Source organism: Rhinolophus ferrumequinum, chromosome 7 (assembly GCF_004115265.2).
Source record: "Rhinolophus ferrumequinum isolate MPI-CBG mRhiFer1 chromosome 7, mRhiFer1_v1.p, whole genome shotgun sequence".
Taxonomy (NCBI): Eukaryota; Metazoa; Chordata; class Mammalia; order Chiroptera; family Rhinolophidae; genus Rhinolophus; species Rhinolophus ferrumequinum.
The window spans coordinates 16173636-16189818 of record NC_046290.1 but is presented as its reverse complement, the minus strand read 5'-3'; the positions used below and the strand labels follow the sequence as shown (position 1 = coordinate 16189818).

General features: G+C 34.2%; 1 protein-coding gene across 2 annotated transcripts in view; it reads left to right on the top strand.

Moving 5' to 3' along the window:
* The window catches only part of LOC117024421 (cadherin-10), a 147611-nt gene that overhangs the window by 109045 nt on the left and 22383 nt on the right, over window positions 1-16183 (top strand). For both annotated transcript variants that reach the window (XM_033109750.1, XM_033109749.1), the window contains exons 6-7: window positions 7827-8014; window positions 9488-9741. In XM_033109750.1, the coding sequence (XP_032965641.1) occupies window positions 7827-8014; window positions 9488-9741 (442 nt within the window). The remainder of the gene's footprint in view (window positions 1-7826; window positions 8015-9487; window positions 9742-16183) is intronic.

Genomic DNA, 16183 nt, shown 5'->3' with positions numbered 1-16183 from the left:
ACCCCTTCCATTCTTTCTCACCCTGATCTCTAATCCTGACAGAAAACAATCTTAAACTGTTACATTTTTTAGTTCATCAGTGTTTAACTACAATCTCTAACTAATATTTTCTTACCGTTTAGATGTTGAAAGATTTTTATGTATTAAACCTTTGACTTCCTTTCAGTATTGATGAAAGTGAAGCTTAGTAACATCTCAGTCTATTCTCAACCAAACATAATTTTATCACTTTTTTTCAGTTTCTCTTGTTTATCTTAGCAAATATAAATACGTTATGAAAAATCTTTTATATCCACCATTCTTCTCTGTCTTTCTATCCCAACAGCATTCTCACTAAAGCACCATATTCATCTAAGATTTTTTTATTGTCTAAAAATAACTTGTAATTTTCAAAATGCACTTATAAAAATAGTACACTATTAACTTTGTAAAATTTAGGTCTTTTGTGCCAAACTGTATAATAGAACATACTCTGCCTCTCAGAAGTCTAAGAGCAAAAGCCAAGCATTTTATGTTCCATACAATAATTTCAGCTATTAATTATTAGTGATCCTCTTTAGCAAAATTGTATTTCCCCAAGTATTACAATTTCTGGTTTTAATATGCTACATGTGCAGCTGCTCAGAATTTATTAGAGGATAGCCTAAAATATTTGGTTTCATTTGGGCAACATTCAGAGTTCCAAACCTGGAGCCCTCAGTATTTCCATTCCAACATGGAGTATCTAATCTCCATAGCTCAGGAAAACCTGCCATCCCAGACACTTCTTTTTTACTTTCCTAGCTGGATACAAAGCTTTCTGGATCTCATGTATTCCTCTATCTTAATTTATTCTCTTATTTTCCTGGAACACATTCTTCATTAGGTTTTTTAAAAGGTCCAAAGGGAGGGAAATTTGCTGAGTCTAAAACTACCACGTTATCACATTTGATTAATATGGTGGCTAGAGTGAGGATTCAGGTTCAAAATAATTTTATCATTAAATTTAAATGACATTGCTTAATAATTTTGTAGTATCTGGGGTTACCTTGAAAGGTCTATTGACATTTAGATCCATGTCTTTTCTTTTTTAAATCAAACTCACAATATATTAGTTTTTAATTGTGCATACTCCCTTCCATTGATCTTTTGGCTCACTAATTCTCTCCTTGGATGATTCATCTTTTGTTTAAGCCATTTCTATTTTTTTGTTTTTAACTTCAACTATTATATTGTTAATACCTATGTATTGGTTTTGGCTCTATATGAATATACTTAGCCACTTTTTACTCTCTAGTGAGAGTTTTTTTATGAATACCTTTACTTAAAGTATATGAATCTACATATATTTCATATATTTTGCATGTGATGACTCCACATTAATTGCTTTGTTGATCTGATTCAGCTCGAGGGTTTTATTTGCTTTATTTTTTGCTTTTTGATTTTCTTTATTATTGTTGCTTTTTAGTGTTTTTGTTTTTGGGCTGACACTCATTTCTTTTCATTGTTATTATATAGAGAGACATTATACATACATATATATAATATTATATATATTTACATATATATAATATTTATGTTCCCCAAACAAAATGTTATTGAATTCTTGTTGTTTATGGTTTATAAACTAGTATCACACTATACATAATTTTCTGAAACTTGAGTTTTTCAACTTTGAATTTTGCATCTAAAATTTATCTGTATTTTGCCCACATAAATGTAGCTCACAGTGTTCATGTTTGTATTTTGTCATGACATGTGATTATATAATAACAGTATATTTACCTATTCTCATGGTTTGACATTTGGGTTTTCTTTTTGTTTTTTGTTTGTTTGTTTGTTTCTTTTTGTTTTTTTTTTTTAAACGATAATTCTGTATGGCATTTATGCAACTATTCTCATACATATTTTATTGCGTGGTTTTCTTTATGCTAACATTTTACTTCACATAGTATAATCCCTTATTCTTTTTAATTATGAGTTAAATCATGTCCCCTAAAATTATATTATGAAGTCCTAACTCCCAGGACCCAAAGTATGACCTTCTTTGGAAATAAGGTCTTTACAGAGGTGATCAAGTTAAAAGGAGGTCACTAGGGTTAGGGCTCTAATCCAGGATGATTGGTGTCTTTGTAAAAAAAGGGGAATTTGAACACAGAGAAAAACATGCACAGAGGGAAGATGATGTAAATATACAGGGATGCAGGCCATGGAATTGGAGTGTGCATCAACAAGCGAAGAAATGCCAAGAATTGATGGCAAACACCAAAAGCTTGATGAGGCAAAGAAGGATTCTCCTCCTAGAACCATCAAGAAAAGCATGGCCTTGTCACATACCTAGATTTCAGACTTCTAGCCTCTAGAACTACAAAACAATACGTTTCTATTGTTTTAAGCCACCTCGTTTTTGGTGCTTTTTAATAGCCGTTTTAGGAAACCATATACATAATATATTTGGGAAAATAATACATGTCCCAAAGCAATTGTGCCAAACTTAACACCCATCAGCTGTGCATAATAGTTCCTATTATAGCACATAACTAACACTTGATTTTGTCAGACTTAATTTTTGTTAATTTAGTAGGTGTAAAATGGTATGAAATTTGCACTTACTTAATTAAGATCCAGTCTATTTCTCCTTGTTTATTTGTCTTTCTTGTTTCCTCTATTGTAAATTGTTTTCCATTTGTGTTCTTGATTAATTTTTCTTATCTTTCTTATGGACTTTCAGACATACTAAGTCAATATGGGTGCTGAAATTATCCTCTTTTCTTTATTTGTAACATATTTCACTTTCTTATTTTTTATTTAGATGTTGTTAATTTGAGTATAGATTCATTTAACAACCTTTTATTTTATGCTTTCATGATCATTTGTCATGTTTTAGACATCCTTTCCTTACTGAAAATCATTAAAATATTGACCTACATTTACTTGTACATTAAAGTTTTAGAATTTTTTTTTGTAAGTTTACGAATGTTGTAGATAGCCAAAAAGATACATTCTCGGAGTTTTTATCTAAAGTTTGCATGTCTGAAGGAAATAAGAAGGGGTCCTTTCAGGATAAAACTGGAAATTACCAAATCTCAGGATAATCCCTCTCCCATGTAGGCTAAAGTTGTCTTTGGTAGTAAAGTAATTTGATTAATATACAGATATCACTTAATATTTTGTAGTTCAAGCATTTTGAAACACTGAGGAAAAAGAGAAGAAACTTATGATGTTCATTGGGAGGGGACATCTTGTGCTAATTGAGGCAGAAACCTGCAGTACTTGGCAATGCTGAACTTATCTTCGCTGGGAAATTTCAAAACCTTATTTGTAAAGAGTGCTGATAAGATATTCCATTAAAATACTAAATATGTATTACTTTGCTAAGACTACATATACACACCAGATAAATATGTATTTGCATATGTGTATATGTATGTATTGGTGTATATATACATATACATATGTATGCATATGTCTTTATGCACATGTATGTATATGTGTTTATAAATGCATGTGGAGGGGGTATGTGTACCCCAAGAGGTATCTGATATTATGGTCTATATCTTAGGGCACCTGATTCCATCATTTGCCTCTCTTTGTATTCTGAGTTAAGTATTTACAACTATATTTTCACTGAGCTACAATACATCTTTCCAGGGCCTTAATGTCCCTCACTTTTGTACAGTGGAGGGAGAAAGGTATGAGAAGAGACAGGCTAGAAGGGTCCTCCCAGGTGGCGTAATGTCAGTGGTTTTCTTATCCATGTACAGATTCTCCCTGAAATGGTGTTAGACTACCTTATGATGATGGGTCCTTGGCCCCTTCGGTTGTGGTGCCACAGTGACATCTTTCTCCCTTAGCACTTAAAGCTGCCTATGTCTGTATAATTATAGCCCTCCAGGGTCACCTGAACCCATACTATGAATGCAAAATGTTTTTTTAGGGTGGCTTGTGATCACCTTTCCACTGAATGCAAAACATTTACCAGTCCTAGTTTATTATGGAGACAATTTGCTGTTGAGTAACCACTCTGTGGATTAAGTGGAGTTTGACACATGTCCTCCTTGTTTTAAGACACAATAAAAATAAAGAACAATTTTATAAAAATGGCAAATACCATTTTTATAAAAATGGCAAAAACCAAAAACAGGCTTCAGTTTTCTACTTATTTCTCTAGGTTCTCTTTTTCCCTTTGATTTGGGGCTTGCACTTTTTTAATACCTTCAAATGTGTGTCTCTGTCTCTACCTGTGATCTATAAGTATTGTTTTTCAGCTAAGAAGTTGAACTGAATTAGCTGTCTTGCATTGCCTGACACCAAATCTGATTTAGTGTACTTTAATCAACTAAATTATCTTTTAGATGATCAAATTTTCAAAATGCTGGCTAGTAGAAGCAAGTTGATTGGTTTCTTTGTACTTTTCTATGATCTCATTAATCTTTGGTGTGGCACTTAATTTCTGTCTCAAGAAATCCTAATCTTACTCTCCCTTTCATTCCTCAAACTTAGAAACAATAAATCTCCAGGAAGATTCCGTTTATATTATAGGAAAACACTTTCAGTCGTGACCAGTGTTTGGGCATTAAGGTTGTGTTTCACACTAGTGGGATGAAATTCTAGACCTTTTTCAGTGACAACAATTAAATCAATAAGTGCAGCTACTTTACAAGTCTGGATTTATAAATAAAAATCTGTATAATCATTTCTAGTCCCAGTGTTCCGATTAAATACTTTTGTTCTCTTACAGTACAGCATTTTCTCTTATGCTGAAAAGTCTTTAATGCTAATGTTATAAATATCACAGCATACTAAATTCCTTTTGAAGGATACAGATATTTTATTTCTGAAACAAAGATCACCTAATATATTAAAAGAGAATAACTTAGTGTTATTTAAATTTTTATGTCAAAGACATAATTAGATTTTTTATTTCAAATGCAAATAGTTACCTTGCTTTTTGGCACTTTGACATATTTGTACATTATGAAACAAGAGTTATTCCCTTTATTAAAATTTTTGAATATATTCACTATTCAAAAAACATTAGTGTGGCTGTATTTCATGTATACTCTAGACTTTAGAAAAGATAATCATGGTACTGAAGATTTTAACAGAAACCAGATTTTATAAGACATTATAAGCCAAATAAAGAAATTAAGAATTTATCCTAGCATCAGTAGTAAGTACTTTCAATAGAGCAGTGATAGCATTGTTTGTAGTGTAGAAAGGCAACTTCTGCTATCATGTAATAAATCAATATATTGAGGTGCTGCTTCTATAAGATTTATTTTTTAAAGACAGTTCTTGCAGTAAGTAGGCTATATATGATGATCTGCAGTAGAAGCATATATACATATATATATATATATATGCTTCTACTGCATATATATATATGCTTCTACTGTATATATATATGCTTCTACTGCATATATATATATATATGTATGTATATATATATATATATATATATATATATATTCAAGAGGAAAAGTCAGAGGTTGTCAGGCAAAGAATTGTGTGGACTATCATTCATAGGAAATAAAGTATATTAAATTAAAGTAAGAAAATCACATTGGAAAAACCTTAAGTAGACTAGTTTTATGGAGAAAATTAAGGGAAAGAATGACAGGAAAACGGAGCCCATTTATGGAGGACCAGCCTCTGTATGGTTTATTTGAAGCAGGATGGAAGCAAAGAGTTTTAAAGCTCTGAGTAATTAATGTAAGCAATGAAGCTGAGTAATTGATGAGATTACTGTTTTGCAGGGGTGTACCTGCAGCATGTAGAAAATATCAGAGATTTAATTGGATTTGGCCAAATAACAGGAAGAATAAAATAGAATAATTAGGTAGAATAGTTAGGAAATTACTCATTTTCCAATATTTAAGTTCATAGATAGTGGTTATTACACTCAAAAAATACAGTGGGAATATAATGGTGAAAAAAAAATAACAAGTCCCTGTTTTGTAGCACATCCTCATGGTACATACAAATAAATAAGAAAAATAATGCCTGGCAGTGGCAAGTGATATGAAGAATGATTGAGTGGTATTCTCAGTAAGGTTATTTCAGTAAGGTTATGGGTGACAGCACCTGAGGGAGTCACAGTTAAATAGTCGCCTAAAGGAAATAAGCGAGGGAGCCATATGAATATCCAGGGACAGACATTTCTTTTTTAGAAGAGCCAGCAAAGGCAAAGAGAGCCAATAAGGTAATAGCCAGGAAATGAGTTGAGAGTTGCTATGAACAATGTGTTACCAAAGACAGAGAGAAAAGTTTTTAAAAATACAATAAAAAACAAAGAATACAGGCTAGCAGGCTAACTTTAGTGTGGTAGAAACTGATTCTTAATTATGTCTCCTAAGAAATGACTTCCCTAGAGCAGATGTAGGTGCTAGGGGCCTGTGTTAGTTTGGTAGTGCTGACATAACAAGGTGCCAGCTCCTGGGTGTCTGAAACAACAAAATCTTAGTGTCTCACAGTTCTGGAAGCTGGAAGTGCAGGATCAAGGGGTCAGTGGAGTTGGTTTCTTCTGAGGCCTCTCCTTGGCTTGCAGACGGTCATCTCCTCCCTGTCCTTCACATGGTCTTCTCTCTGTGCTTGTCTATGTCTAAATCTCCTCTTCTTATAAGGACACTATAATATTAGATTAAGGCCCACCTCATATTCTCATTCAACCTTAACTACCTCTTTAAAGGCCCTGCATTCTAATACAGTCACATTCTGAGGGACTGAGTGTAGGGTAGGGGTTTAAGATATGAATGTTGACACCCAAATACTCAGCGCATAACAATGCCATTTTCTCAGATTTGGTTAATTGCATTGTTATTATATGAGGGGTGGGACATGAGAGAATTTCATATGAGGGAAATAGCATACAAAAAATATAAAGAGAGATGTAGGAAATTAAGTATTAATCAAAAAAAAAAGACAAGTATTTCATGGAAGTGACTAAAGGCAAAATACAATAGGGAAGATATACTCAGTAAGAGCATGAATGCCTAAGAGGTCTGCACTTTATTATGTATATTAAGAAGAATTGCTTAAGGTTTATGAGCAAGAAGGTGCTATAATCAGAAGGGTGCTTCAGGTTGATTGATCTGTGTGTTAGAGTATATAGTGATCAAGTGCAAAACACAAATCTCATTAGCGGTAGAGATTGTTCGTGCTGGAAGCAAATCTATGCACACCGGGGTTTGGGTAAATTCTTATTTTGCTCTGGAATGGAGAGAAATTTGTCACTATGTAGTGTCTTTATATTGACACTGAAGGGCATCTTTGTATTTCTGCCACAGACTATCCCTTGTTTCTCTTGTCGCAAGTAGAAATAGAATTTATCCTGATTATGGCTGATTTCATGGAATTTTGTAATGTTCTGCCTGCCAGTAGAAATAAGCTGAGTAGTACAAAACTAAATACAAAAGGAAAAATAATTAAATATAAATATTCACTGCTTATTTTATAATTTGCTAGGATTGCATAAGCACACACAGGTACATACATGCACTCAAAGCTGATCTCTAGTTATTTGTGCAAATTCAAAAACAATATGCTCATTTTTAAAATCAGAATTCCTAATACAGTTAGCGGTTGGTACTCACTATTCATAATATACATGACCAAATACTCCCAAGTTCCACAGTTCCACATTTTCTGAACCTAGATTTTAATATTATTTGTATTGTGTATTCAAATTATTAGTCAACATCGAATGTAGAGTTTAAGACTATAATATTCTCTCGTGTCACATTATCTTTCGATATTCTATTGAGAAATCTCTCCCCCTCCCTCTCTCTCTCTCTCTCTCTCTCTCTCTCTCTCTCTCTCTCTCTCTCTCTCTCTGTTCTTTACAGACACCATCCATCTTCGAGTACTTGAATCCTCCCCTGTTGGCACAGCCATTGGAAGTGTGAAGGCAACTGATGCTGACACTGGGAAAAATGCTGAAGTTGAATACCGAATTATTGACGGTGATGGCACTGATATGTTTGACATCATAACTGAGAAGGACACACAGGAAGGCATCATAACTGTGAAAAAGGTGCACTGCCTCAGTATAAATAAGCATCCGACTGTTTAGAAAGTAGAGATTCCAATATGTACCATCCACTCTTGCATTATCCATTAAGAAATGTCACCATCACGTTCAAATGTAATTTATATTGTGCATAAGTCTGAGGGACATAAAGCCAAAGATTTCCTTGGACATTTTGACCAAACGTTTCGTTGACTGAAACATAAAACATGAGATTTTACACAATTTACAAGGCCAAGTTAATATATGTGTGATTATATTTCTGAGCCACATTAATAAAAGCCTTCCATTATAACATCGTTTTCTTAAAAAAACAACAAAAAAACAACCACACACACACACAGTTAATAGCTAATAATGACAATATGTCATCACAGTTGGAGGCATAAAAAGCAGCACACCATCTATCCAGATGTATGAAGCAATAATTAGAGTTACAAATAAAAAGAGACAGCATGGATTGGAAGATAATTTAATTGTTCACATTTTCCCTTCTGCTACATAAATTAAACTTTTCTGCTAACATATGCTCATTGATAGTTTAAAGGTACAGTTTTTTGTTCTGTTTTTTTTAATTATAGAGTCAGTACCATTATTATTAAAAAAAAAAATAAGGCACAATGAAATTTAGGTCCCACTGAAATATCCTGGACCCTCTCTATGCATAAAGTAACCACTAAAGCCCTGGTTAATCGTGAAACTATCCTGAGATTCTATTGCATGGCCCAAGGTACACAACCAACTGATTTTAAATGGACAGTGACCATCGAAGAAGATTGGGGTAATCTGAAGCTGCAATTTTTTGTTTGTTTGTATTTTTTTTTGGTTAACAAAACGTACTTTTTAGAGAGGATGAGAGGTGAGGGTCTTGATAGTATACTTGTAATGGTTAAACTATATCAATATTTAAGATCCTTTTTGTTTCATAATATAACCTAATTCCCAATTTGCTGCCACATATTTTATTTTTTCCTTACCAAAAGTTTTATCTTCAGTCTCACATAATTGTTGAAAATTTTATATTAGTCTTCAAAATTTCATAAAGTTTATGTTGTACCATGAGCCCATTAAACTGATTGGAAATATCACAACATACATTTAAAAAGATAACTGAACGTTTTTCTTAAAAAAAATTAACCAATACCTCAGCACACACACGGACATACAAGCACATCATCTGTGAGCCCATTTGTTGTAATGAAGCACTATCTGAGGTTTCAATCTTTGCCATTTTTTCCAAGATTTCAAATCTCATTTTCATATGTTCTGAAGTCTCACACATTGAATATATAAAAAGTAAAAATTGATTCCTATTGATATGTGAATATTACATTGTTATTTTTATTACTTTCGTTTATTTACAATTAATGAACTTGAGTTAAAGCACTCAACCAGGCTTTTAAAATCATAATATAACTTGGAAGGAACATATAATCCAATTTCCCTCACTCTAATTTCATGATGTTTTCTTTTATGCAGCCACTTGACTACGAGAGCCGAAGACTTTACACTCTAAAGGTTGAAGCAGAAAATACACATGTGGACCCACGTTTTTATTACCTAGGGCCCTTCAAAGATACGACAATTGTGAAAATCTCCATAGAAGATGTGGACGAACCTCCCGTTTTTAGCAGATCCTCCTATCTGTTCGAGGTCCATGAAGATATTGAAGTGGGCACAATCATTGGCACTGTAATGGCGAGGGACCCAGATTCCACTGCTAGCCCCATTAGGTAATTATGCCTATGTTTAAGACTGAAGGAAAGAGTTCTGCAGGTAAATGCAGAGCTCATGAAATTCTATTTCAAGTTTTTAACACACTGAAAGATAAGAAGGTCTCTCAATAAGTTGTCCATAAATGTGGTAAGCACAAGTGATTAAATTTGTCTCTGTTTTGGGGCAAGGCATGCATAAGCTTCATGGTTGGCTTCAGCTCTTAACCCTGAAACATGGATCGTACCATCTGCTTGTCTTCTTCAGGTATTTGGTCTGACCCTGGTACAGAACACTATTTCACGGTTTCAGCTCTACATTTAAAATGTAACCAAATCACTTTATTTGTACTTTTCAGATTCTTAAGTAATAATATGTCAGATTGAGATGAGTCTTAAGAATTAAAAATAATATAATTATAGCAGTGTTCAATGCAGGTATAGTATAGTTTTAGAAACTCCCCTACATGCCTTCTGTCAAAGAGGGAAAACGGGTTTTGGGTTGTTGTTTTGGTTTTCTCAAAATTTTTTAGAACATTCCAGAAAGATTAGTTTCAATTTTTTTTTCCTTTTCTTTCTAACAGCAGCCTGAAAACATGAGCTGTGATAAACACATACAAATGTGAAAGATTCAAAATTTTCATTATTTGTTGTATCATTTTAAAGAAACACAGATATCTATGTACAATATTCAGCATCAAAATGACTGCTCACTTTATTCAATTTATTTATTTTTAATATACATATGTACATAGCACTTTTTTTTTTTAAGTTTCAGGTGTACAAAGCAATGTAATAGTTAGACATTTACACGCCTGACTAAGTGATAACCCCCCTCCCCAATCTACTACCCTTCTGACATCATATATAGCTATTACAATTCCACTGACTCCATTCCCTATGTCATACTCTACATCCTGTGAATATATAATTATAGTTGACATTCAATATTCTTCAACTTCAGCTTCAGGTGTATAGCACAGTGGTCAGGCACCTACACAATCCATGAAGCGATCTCCCTGAGAAGTCCAATGCCCATCTGGCACTCCACATAATCTTTACAACATTATTGATTATATTCCCCAAATTGTATTTCATATCCTCATGATTATATTGTGACTACCAATGTGTATTTTCCAATCCCTTCACCTTTTCTCCCATCCCCAGCCTCCTATCTAGCAATCATCAGTTTTTTTATGTTTTGTTTCCTATATTTCTGAGTCTATTTCTGTTTTGTTTGTTCATTTATTCTGTTCTTTAGATTCCACATATAAGTGAAATCATATGGTATAATATTTGTCTTTCTCAGTCTGACTTATTTCACTTAACGTAATATTCTCTAGGTCCATCCATATTGTTGCAAATGGTAAGATTTCATTCTTTTTTATGGCTGAGTAATACTTCATTGTATAAATGTACCACAGTTTCTTCATCCAATCATCTATCAAAGGGCATTTCAGTTGTTTCCCTATCTTGGCTATTGTGAATAGTGCTGCAGTAAATACAGGAGTGCATATATTTTTTTTTCGAATTAGTGTTTTTTGATAAATACCCAGGAGTGGAATTCCTGGGCCATAAGGTAGTTCCATTTTCAAATTTTTGAGGTACCTCCATACTGATTTCCAAAGTGGCTGCACCAATTTGTTATCCCACCAACAGTGCACGAGGGTTCCCTTTTCCCCACATCGTCACCAACACTTGTTATTGATTTACTAATGATAGCCATTCTGATGGGAGTGAGGTGGTATCTCATTGAGGTTTTTATTTGCATTTCTCTAATGATTAGTGATGTTGAGCATGTTTTCATGTCTGTTGGCCATCTCTATGTCCCCTTTAGAGAAATGTCTCCTCATGTCCTCTGCCCATTTTTTAATTGTTTGGGTTTTTTTTTTCATGTTGAGTTGTATGAGTTTATAAATTTTAGATATTAACCCCTTATCAGATGTATCATTAACAAAAGTCTTCTCCCATTCAGTAGGATACCTTTTTGTTTTGTTGATGGTTTCCTTTGCTGTGAACAAACTTTTTAGTTTGATGTAGTCCCACATATTTATTTATTCTTTTGCTTCCCTATCCCAAGGGGATATATCAATAAAAATATTATTAAGGGTAATGTCTGCAAATTTACTTCTTATATTTTCTCCTAGGAGTTTTATGGTTTCCAGTCTTACATTTAAGTCTTTAATCCTTTTTGAATTTATTCTTTATATGGCATAAAATTGTGGTCCAGTTTCTTTCTTTCTTTCTTTCTTTCTTTCTCTCTCTCTCTCTCTCTCTCTCTCTCTCTCTCTCTCTCTCTCTCTCTCTCTCTCTCTCTCTCTCTCTTTCTTTTTTTTCTTTTCTTTCCTTTCTCTCCCTTGCTTCCTTCCTTTTTTCCTTTCTTCTTTTTTTTTTTTTTTGCATATATCTATCCAGTTTTCCCAGCACCATTTATTAAATAGACTATCTTTACCCTAGTGTAAATTCTTGCTTTCACTGTCATAGATTAAATGACCATATAGGCATGGATTTATTTCTGGGCTCTCTATTCTGTTCCATTGATCTACGTGTCTGTTTTTATGCAATACCAGTCTGTTTTGATTACTATAGCCTTGTAGTATGATTTGATGTCTGATATCATGATACCTCCCACTTTGCTCTTATTCCTCAAGATTGCTGTGGCTATCTGGGGTCATTTATGGTTCCATATACGTTATAGGATTATTTCTTATAGTTCTGTGAAAAATGTCATTGGTAATTTGGTATGAATTGCACCGAATCTATATATATATATATATATAACTTTAGGTAGTATGGACATTTTACTATAGTAATTCATCCTATCCATGAGCATTGTATATGTTTCCATTTATTTATATGTTCTTTAATTTCTCTCTTCAATGTCTTATAATTTCCTGAGTACAGGTATTTCCTTCCTTGTTTAAATTTATTCCTGAGTATTTTATTGTTTTTGAAGCAATTGTAAAAAGGATTGTTTTCTTAATTTCTCCTTCTGGTAGTTTGCTATTGGTGTATATAAATGCACCTGATTTCTGAATATTAATTTTGTATCCGGCTTCTTTACTAAATTCATTTATCAATTCTAATAGTTTTTTGGTGGAGTCTTTGGGGTTCACTATATATAATATCATGTCATCTGCATATAATGAAAATTTTACTTCCTCCTTTCCAATCTGGATGCCTTTTAATTATTTTTCTTGTCTGATTGCTGTGTCTAGAACTTCCAGTACTATGTTGAATAAAAGTGGTGAAAGTTGGCAACCTTGTCTTGTTCCTGATCTTAGGGGAATGCTTTTAGGTTTTCCTCATTGTGTATGATGTTATCATAGATGGCCTTTATTATGTTGAGATATAATCCTTCTATTCCCTCTTTGCTAAGAGTTTTTATCATAAATGGATGTTAAATTTTGAGGAGAATAGGTGATAATTCATTTTTGTATATTTGATAAAATTCACCTGTGAAGCCGTCTGGTCCAGGACTATTGTTTGTTGGGAGCTTGTTGATTACTGATTCAATTTTGTTGATAGTAATCAGTATGTTCAATTTTTATGTTTCTTCTTGATTCAGCCTTGGGAGATTGTATGCTTCTAGAAATTTATCAATTTCTTCCAGATTGTCTAATTTGTTGGCGTATATTGCTTGTAGTATTTTCTTATTTTTTTGTGTGTGTTTCTGTGATGTGTGTTGTCACCTCTTCTCTTTCATTTCTAATTTTATTTATTTGGTCCTCTCTCTCTTTTTCTTGATGAGTCTGGCTAAAGATTTGTCAATATTGTTTATCCTTTCAAAAACCAGCTCTTGGTGCCATTGATCTTTAGTATTCTTTTTTGGTCTCTATTTTGTTTATTTCTGCTCTGATCTTTATGATTTTTTTCCTTGTACTCCCTTTGGACTCATTCTGTTGTTCTTTTTCCAGTTCCGTTATGTGTAAAGATAAACTGTTGATTTGAGATATTCGTTGTTTCTTTAGGTAGGCCTGCATTGCTATGAATTTCCCTCTTAGGAATGCTTTTGCTGCATCCCATAGATTTGGGGTCATGTGTTTTATTTTTGTTTGTCTCAAGGTATCCTTTTTTTTTTGATGCCTTAATTTCATTGTCGACCCATTCATTATTTAGTAACATGTTGTTCAGCCTCCATGTGTTTGTGTATTTTCTGGTTTTCTTCTTGTAATTAATTTCTAGTTTTCTAACACTGTGGTCAGAGAAGATGCTTGCTATGATTTCAGTCTTGTTAAATTCATTGAGACTTGTTTTGTGGCCTAGCATGTTGTCTATCTTGGGAAACCTTCCATGTGCACTTGAGAAGAATGTGTATTCTTGTATGTTGGGGTGAAATGCTCTAAAATTATCAATTAAATCCAACTAGTCTATTGTGTTATTTAAGGCCACTGTTTTGGTATTGATTTTCTATCTGAAGGATCTGTCCATTGGTATCAGTAAGGTGTTGAAGTCCCCTACTATGATAGTGCCACTGTTGATTTCTGTCTTTATGTCAGTCAATATCTGTTTTATACATTTAGGAGCTCCTATGTTGGGTGCATAGATATTTACTAGGGTTATGTTTTCTTGTTGGATTAATCCTTTTATTATTATCTAAGTGTCCTTCTTTGTCTTTTATTATAGTCTTTATTTTAAAGTCTATTTTGTCTGATACAACTTTTGCTTTTTTCTTGTTTCCATTTGCATGAAATATCTTATTCCATCCGTTTACTTTCAGTCTGTGCGTCTTTTGACTTGAGGTGGGTCTCTTGTAAACAGCATATGCTTGGGTCTTGTTTTCTTATCCACTCAGCTATCCTTATGTCTTTTCAATGGAGCATTTAATCCATTTATATTTAAAGTGATTATTGATAGGTACATAGTTATGCCATTTTATTATTCATATTTCTGATATGTGTTACTTTGTTTTCACCATTCTTCTGCTTAAAGAATCCCTTTTAACATTTACTGCACTATTGACTTGGTGATAATGAATTCCTTCAGCTTATTCTTTTCTGGAAAGCTCTTTATCTCTCCTTTAATTTTAAATGATAGCCTTGCTGGTTAGAACAATCTCGGTAGGCCTTTGCTTTTCATCACTTTGAATATTTCTTGCCACTCCCATCTTGCCTGCAAAGTTTCTGTAGTAAAGTCAGCTGATAGTCATATTTCAGCACCCTTGTAAGTAACTAGCTATCTTTCTCTTGCTGCTTTTAGGATTCTGTCTTTAACTGTTGCCATTTTAACTGTGATGTGTCTTGGTATGGGCCTGTTTGGGTTCATCTTGTTTGGAACTCTCTGTGCTTCCTGGGCCTGTATGTCGATTTCCTTCACCAGGTTAGGGAAGCTTTCAGTCATTATTTCTACAAGTATGTATTTGATCCCTTGCTCCCTCTCTTTGCCTTCTTGTATTCCTATCATGCAAATGTTGCACTTGATGTTGTCCCACAGGTTTCTTAAACTATTTTCATTGCTTTTTTATTTTTTTTCCTTTTGTTCCAATTGGGTGAATTCTACTACCTTGTCTTTTAAGTCACTAATGCAATCCTCTGCTTCATCTAATCTGCTGGTGATTCCTTCTAGTGTATTCTTCACTTCAGTTATTGTGATTTGTATTTCTGACTGGTTATTTATCATGATTTCTATATTTCTCTTTATGCTTGTTTTCTCTTTGTTAAAATTCTCACTAGTTCATTCCTCATTCTTTTCATCAATATTTTATACCCTGTACCTGCCTTCATTTCACTTAGTTCCATTTCTGGAAGTTTATTCTGTCATTCTGTGTTTGCTTCTGTGTATTAGGTAGATCACCTGTGTCTCTTAGTCTTTGCTGGGTGACCTTATGTAGTATGTGTCCTGTGTAGTCGAATTGTTCAATCTCCCTAATCTCCTGTGCATGTATTCGAGAGGTGTCCCTCGTGTTGTGAGTGCTGTAGTTGAGCTTTGACTGCTTTTGGCGTGTCACTGGGTGGGATTGACTCCCAGGCTGACTTGCTATGAGGGTTGGTAGTGCCCACACTGTATGAGCTTCTGTGTGAGAACTGACCTCTCAGCAGAGGCTTTGCCCCTGCGTGCTCTTGTGCCTGCTGAGCACTCCTGTTTGGTGTGCTGCTTGTAGATCAAACCATGCAGTGCTCTTGTGTGGTCTGAAGCTGGCCTCTGAGCATGTTGTTTCTGGTGTCTCTTGGGCCGGCTCCCATGCAGGGCAATTTCAGCCCTGCCTGTTACTGGCCCGTGGCTACCTGAGAAGAGCCTCAAAGCTGTATGTGGTTGGCCACTGCCTGTGCTGGACCTGTAGGCATGTGGGGTGGCCTCACTGTGAACTGAGGCTCACTGCCACCAGTGTTGGGCCTGAGGCAGATGTGCAAAGGCCCAGGGCCCCCTAGGCCTGTTGCTACCTCTCAGCTGCCCAGAAGACCCAGCTGTTGAAAGAACCTTCTTACACACATATATCTAGCTGGTTAACATGCTGTTGAGAGTA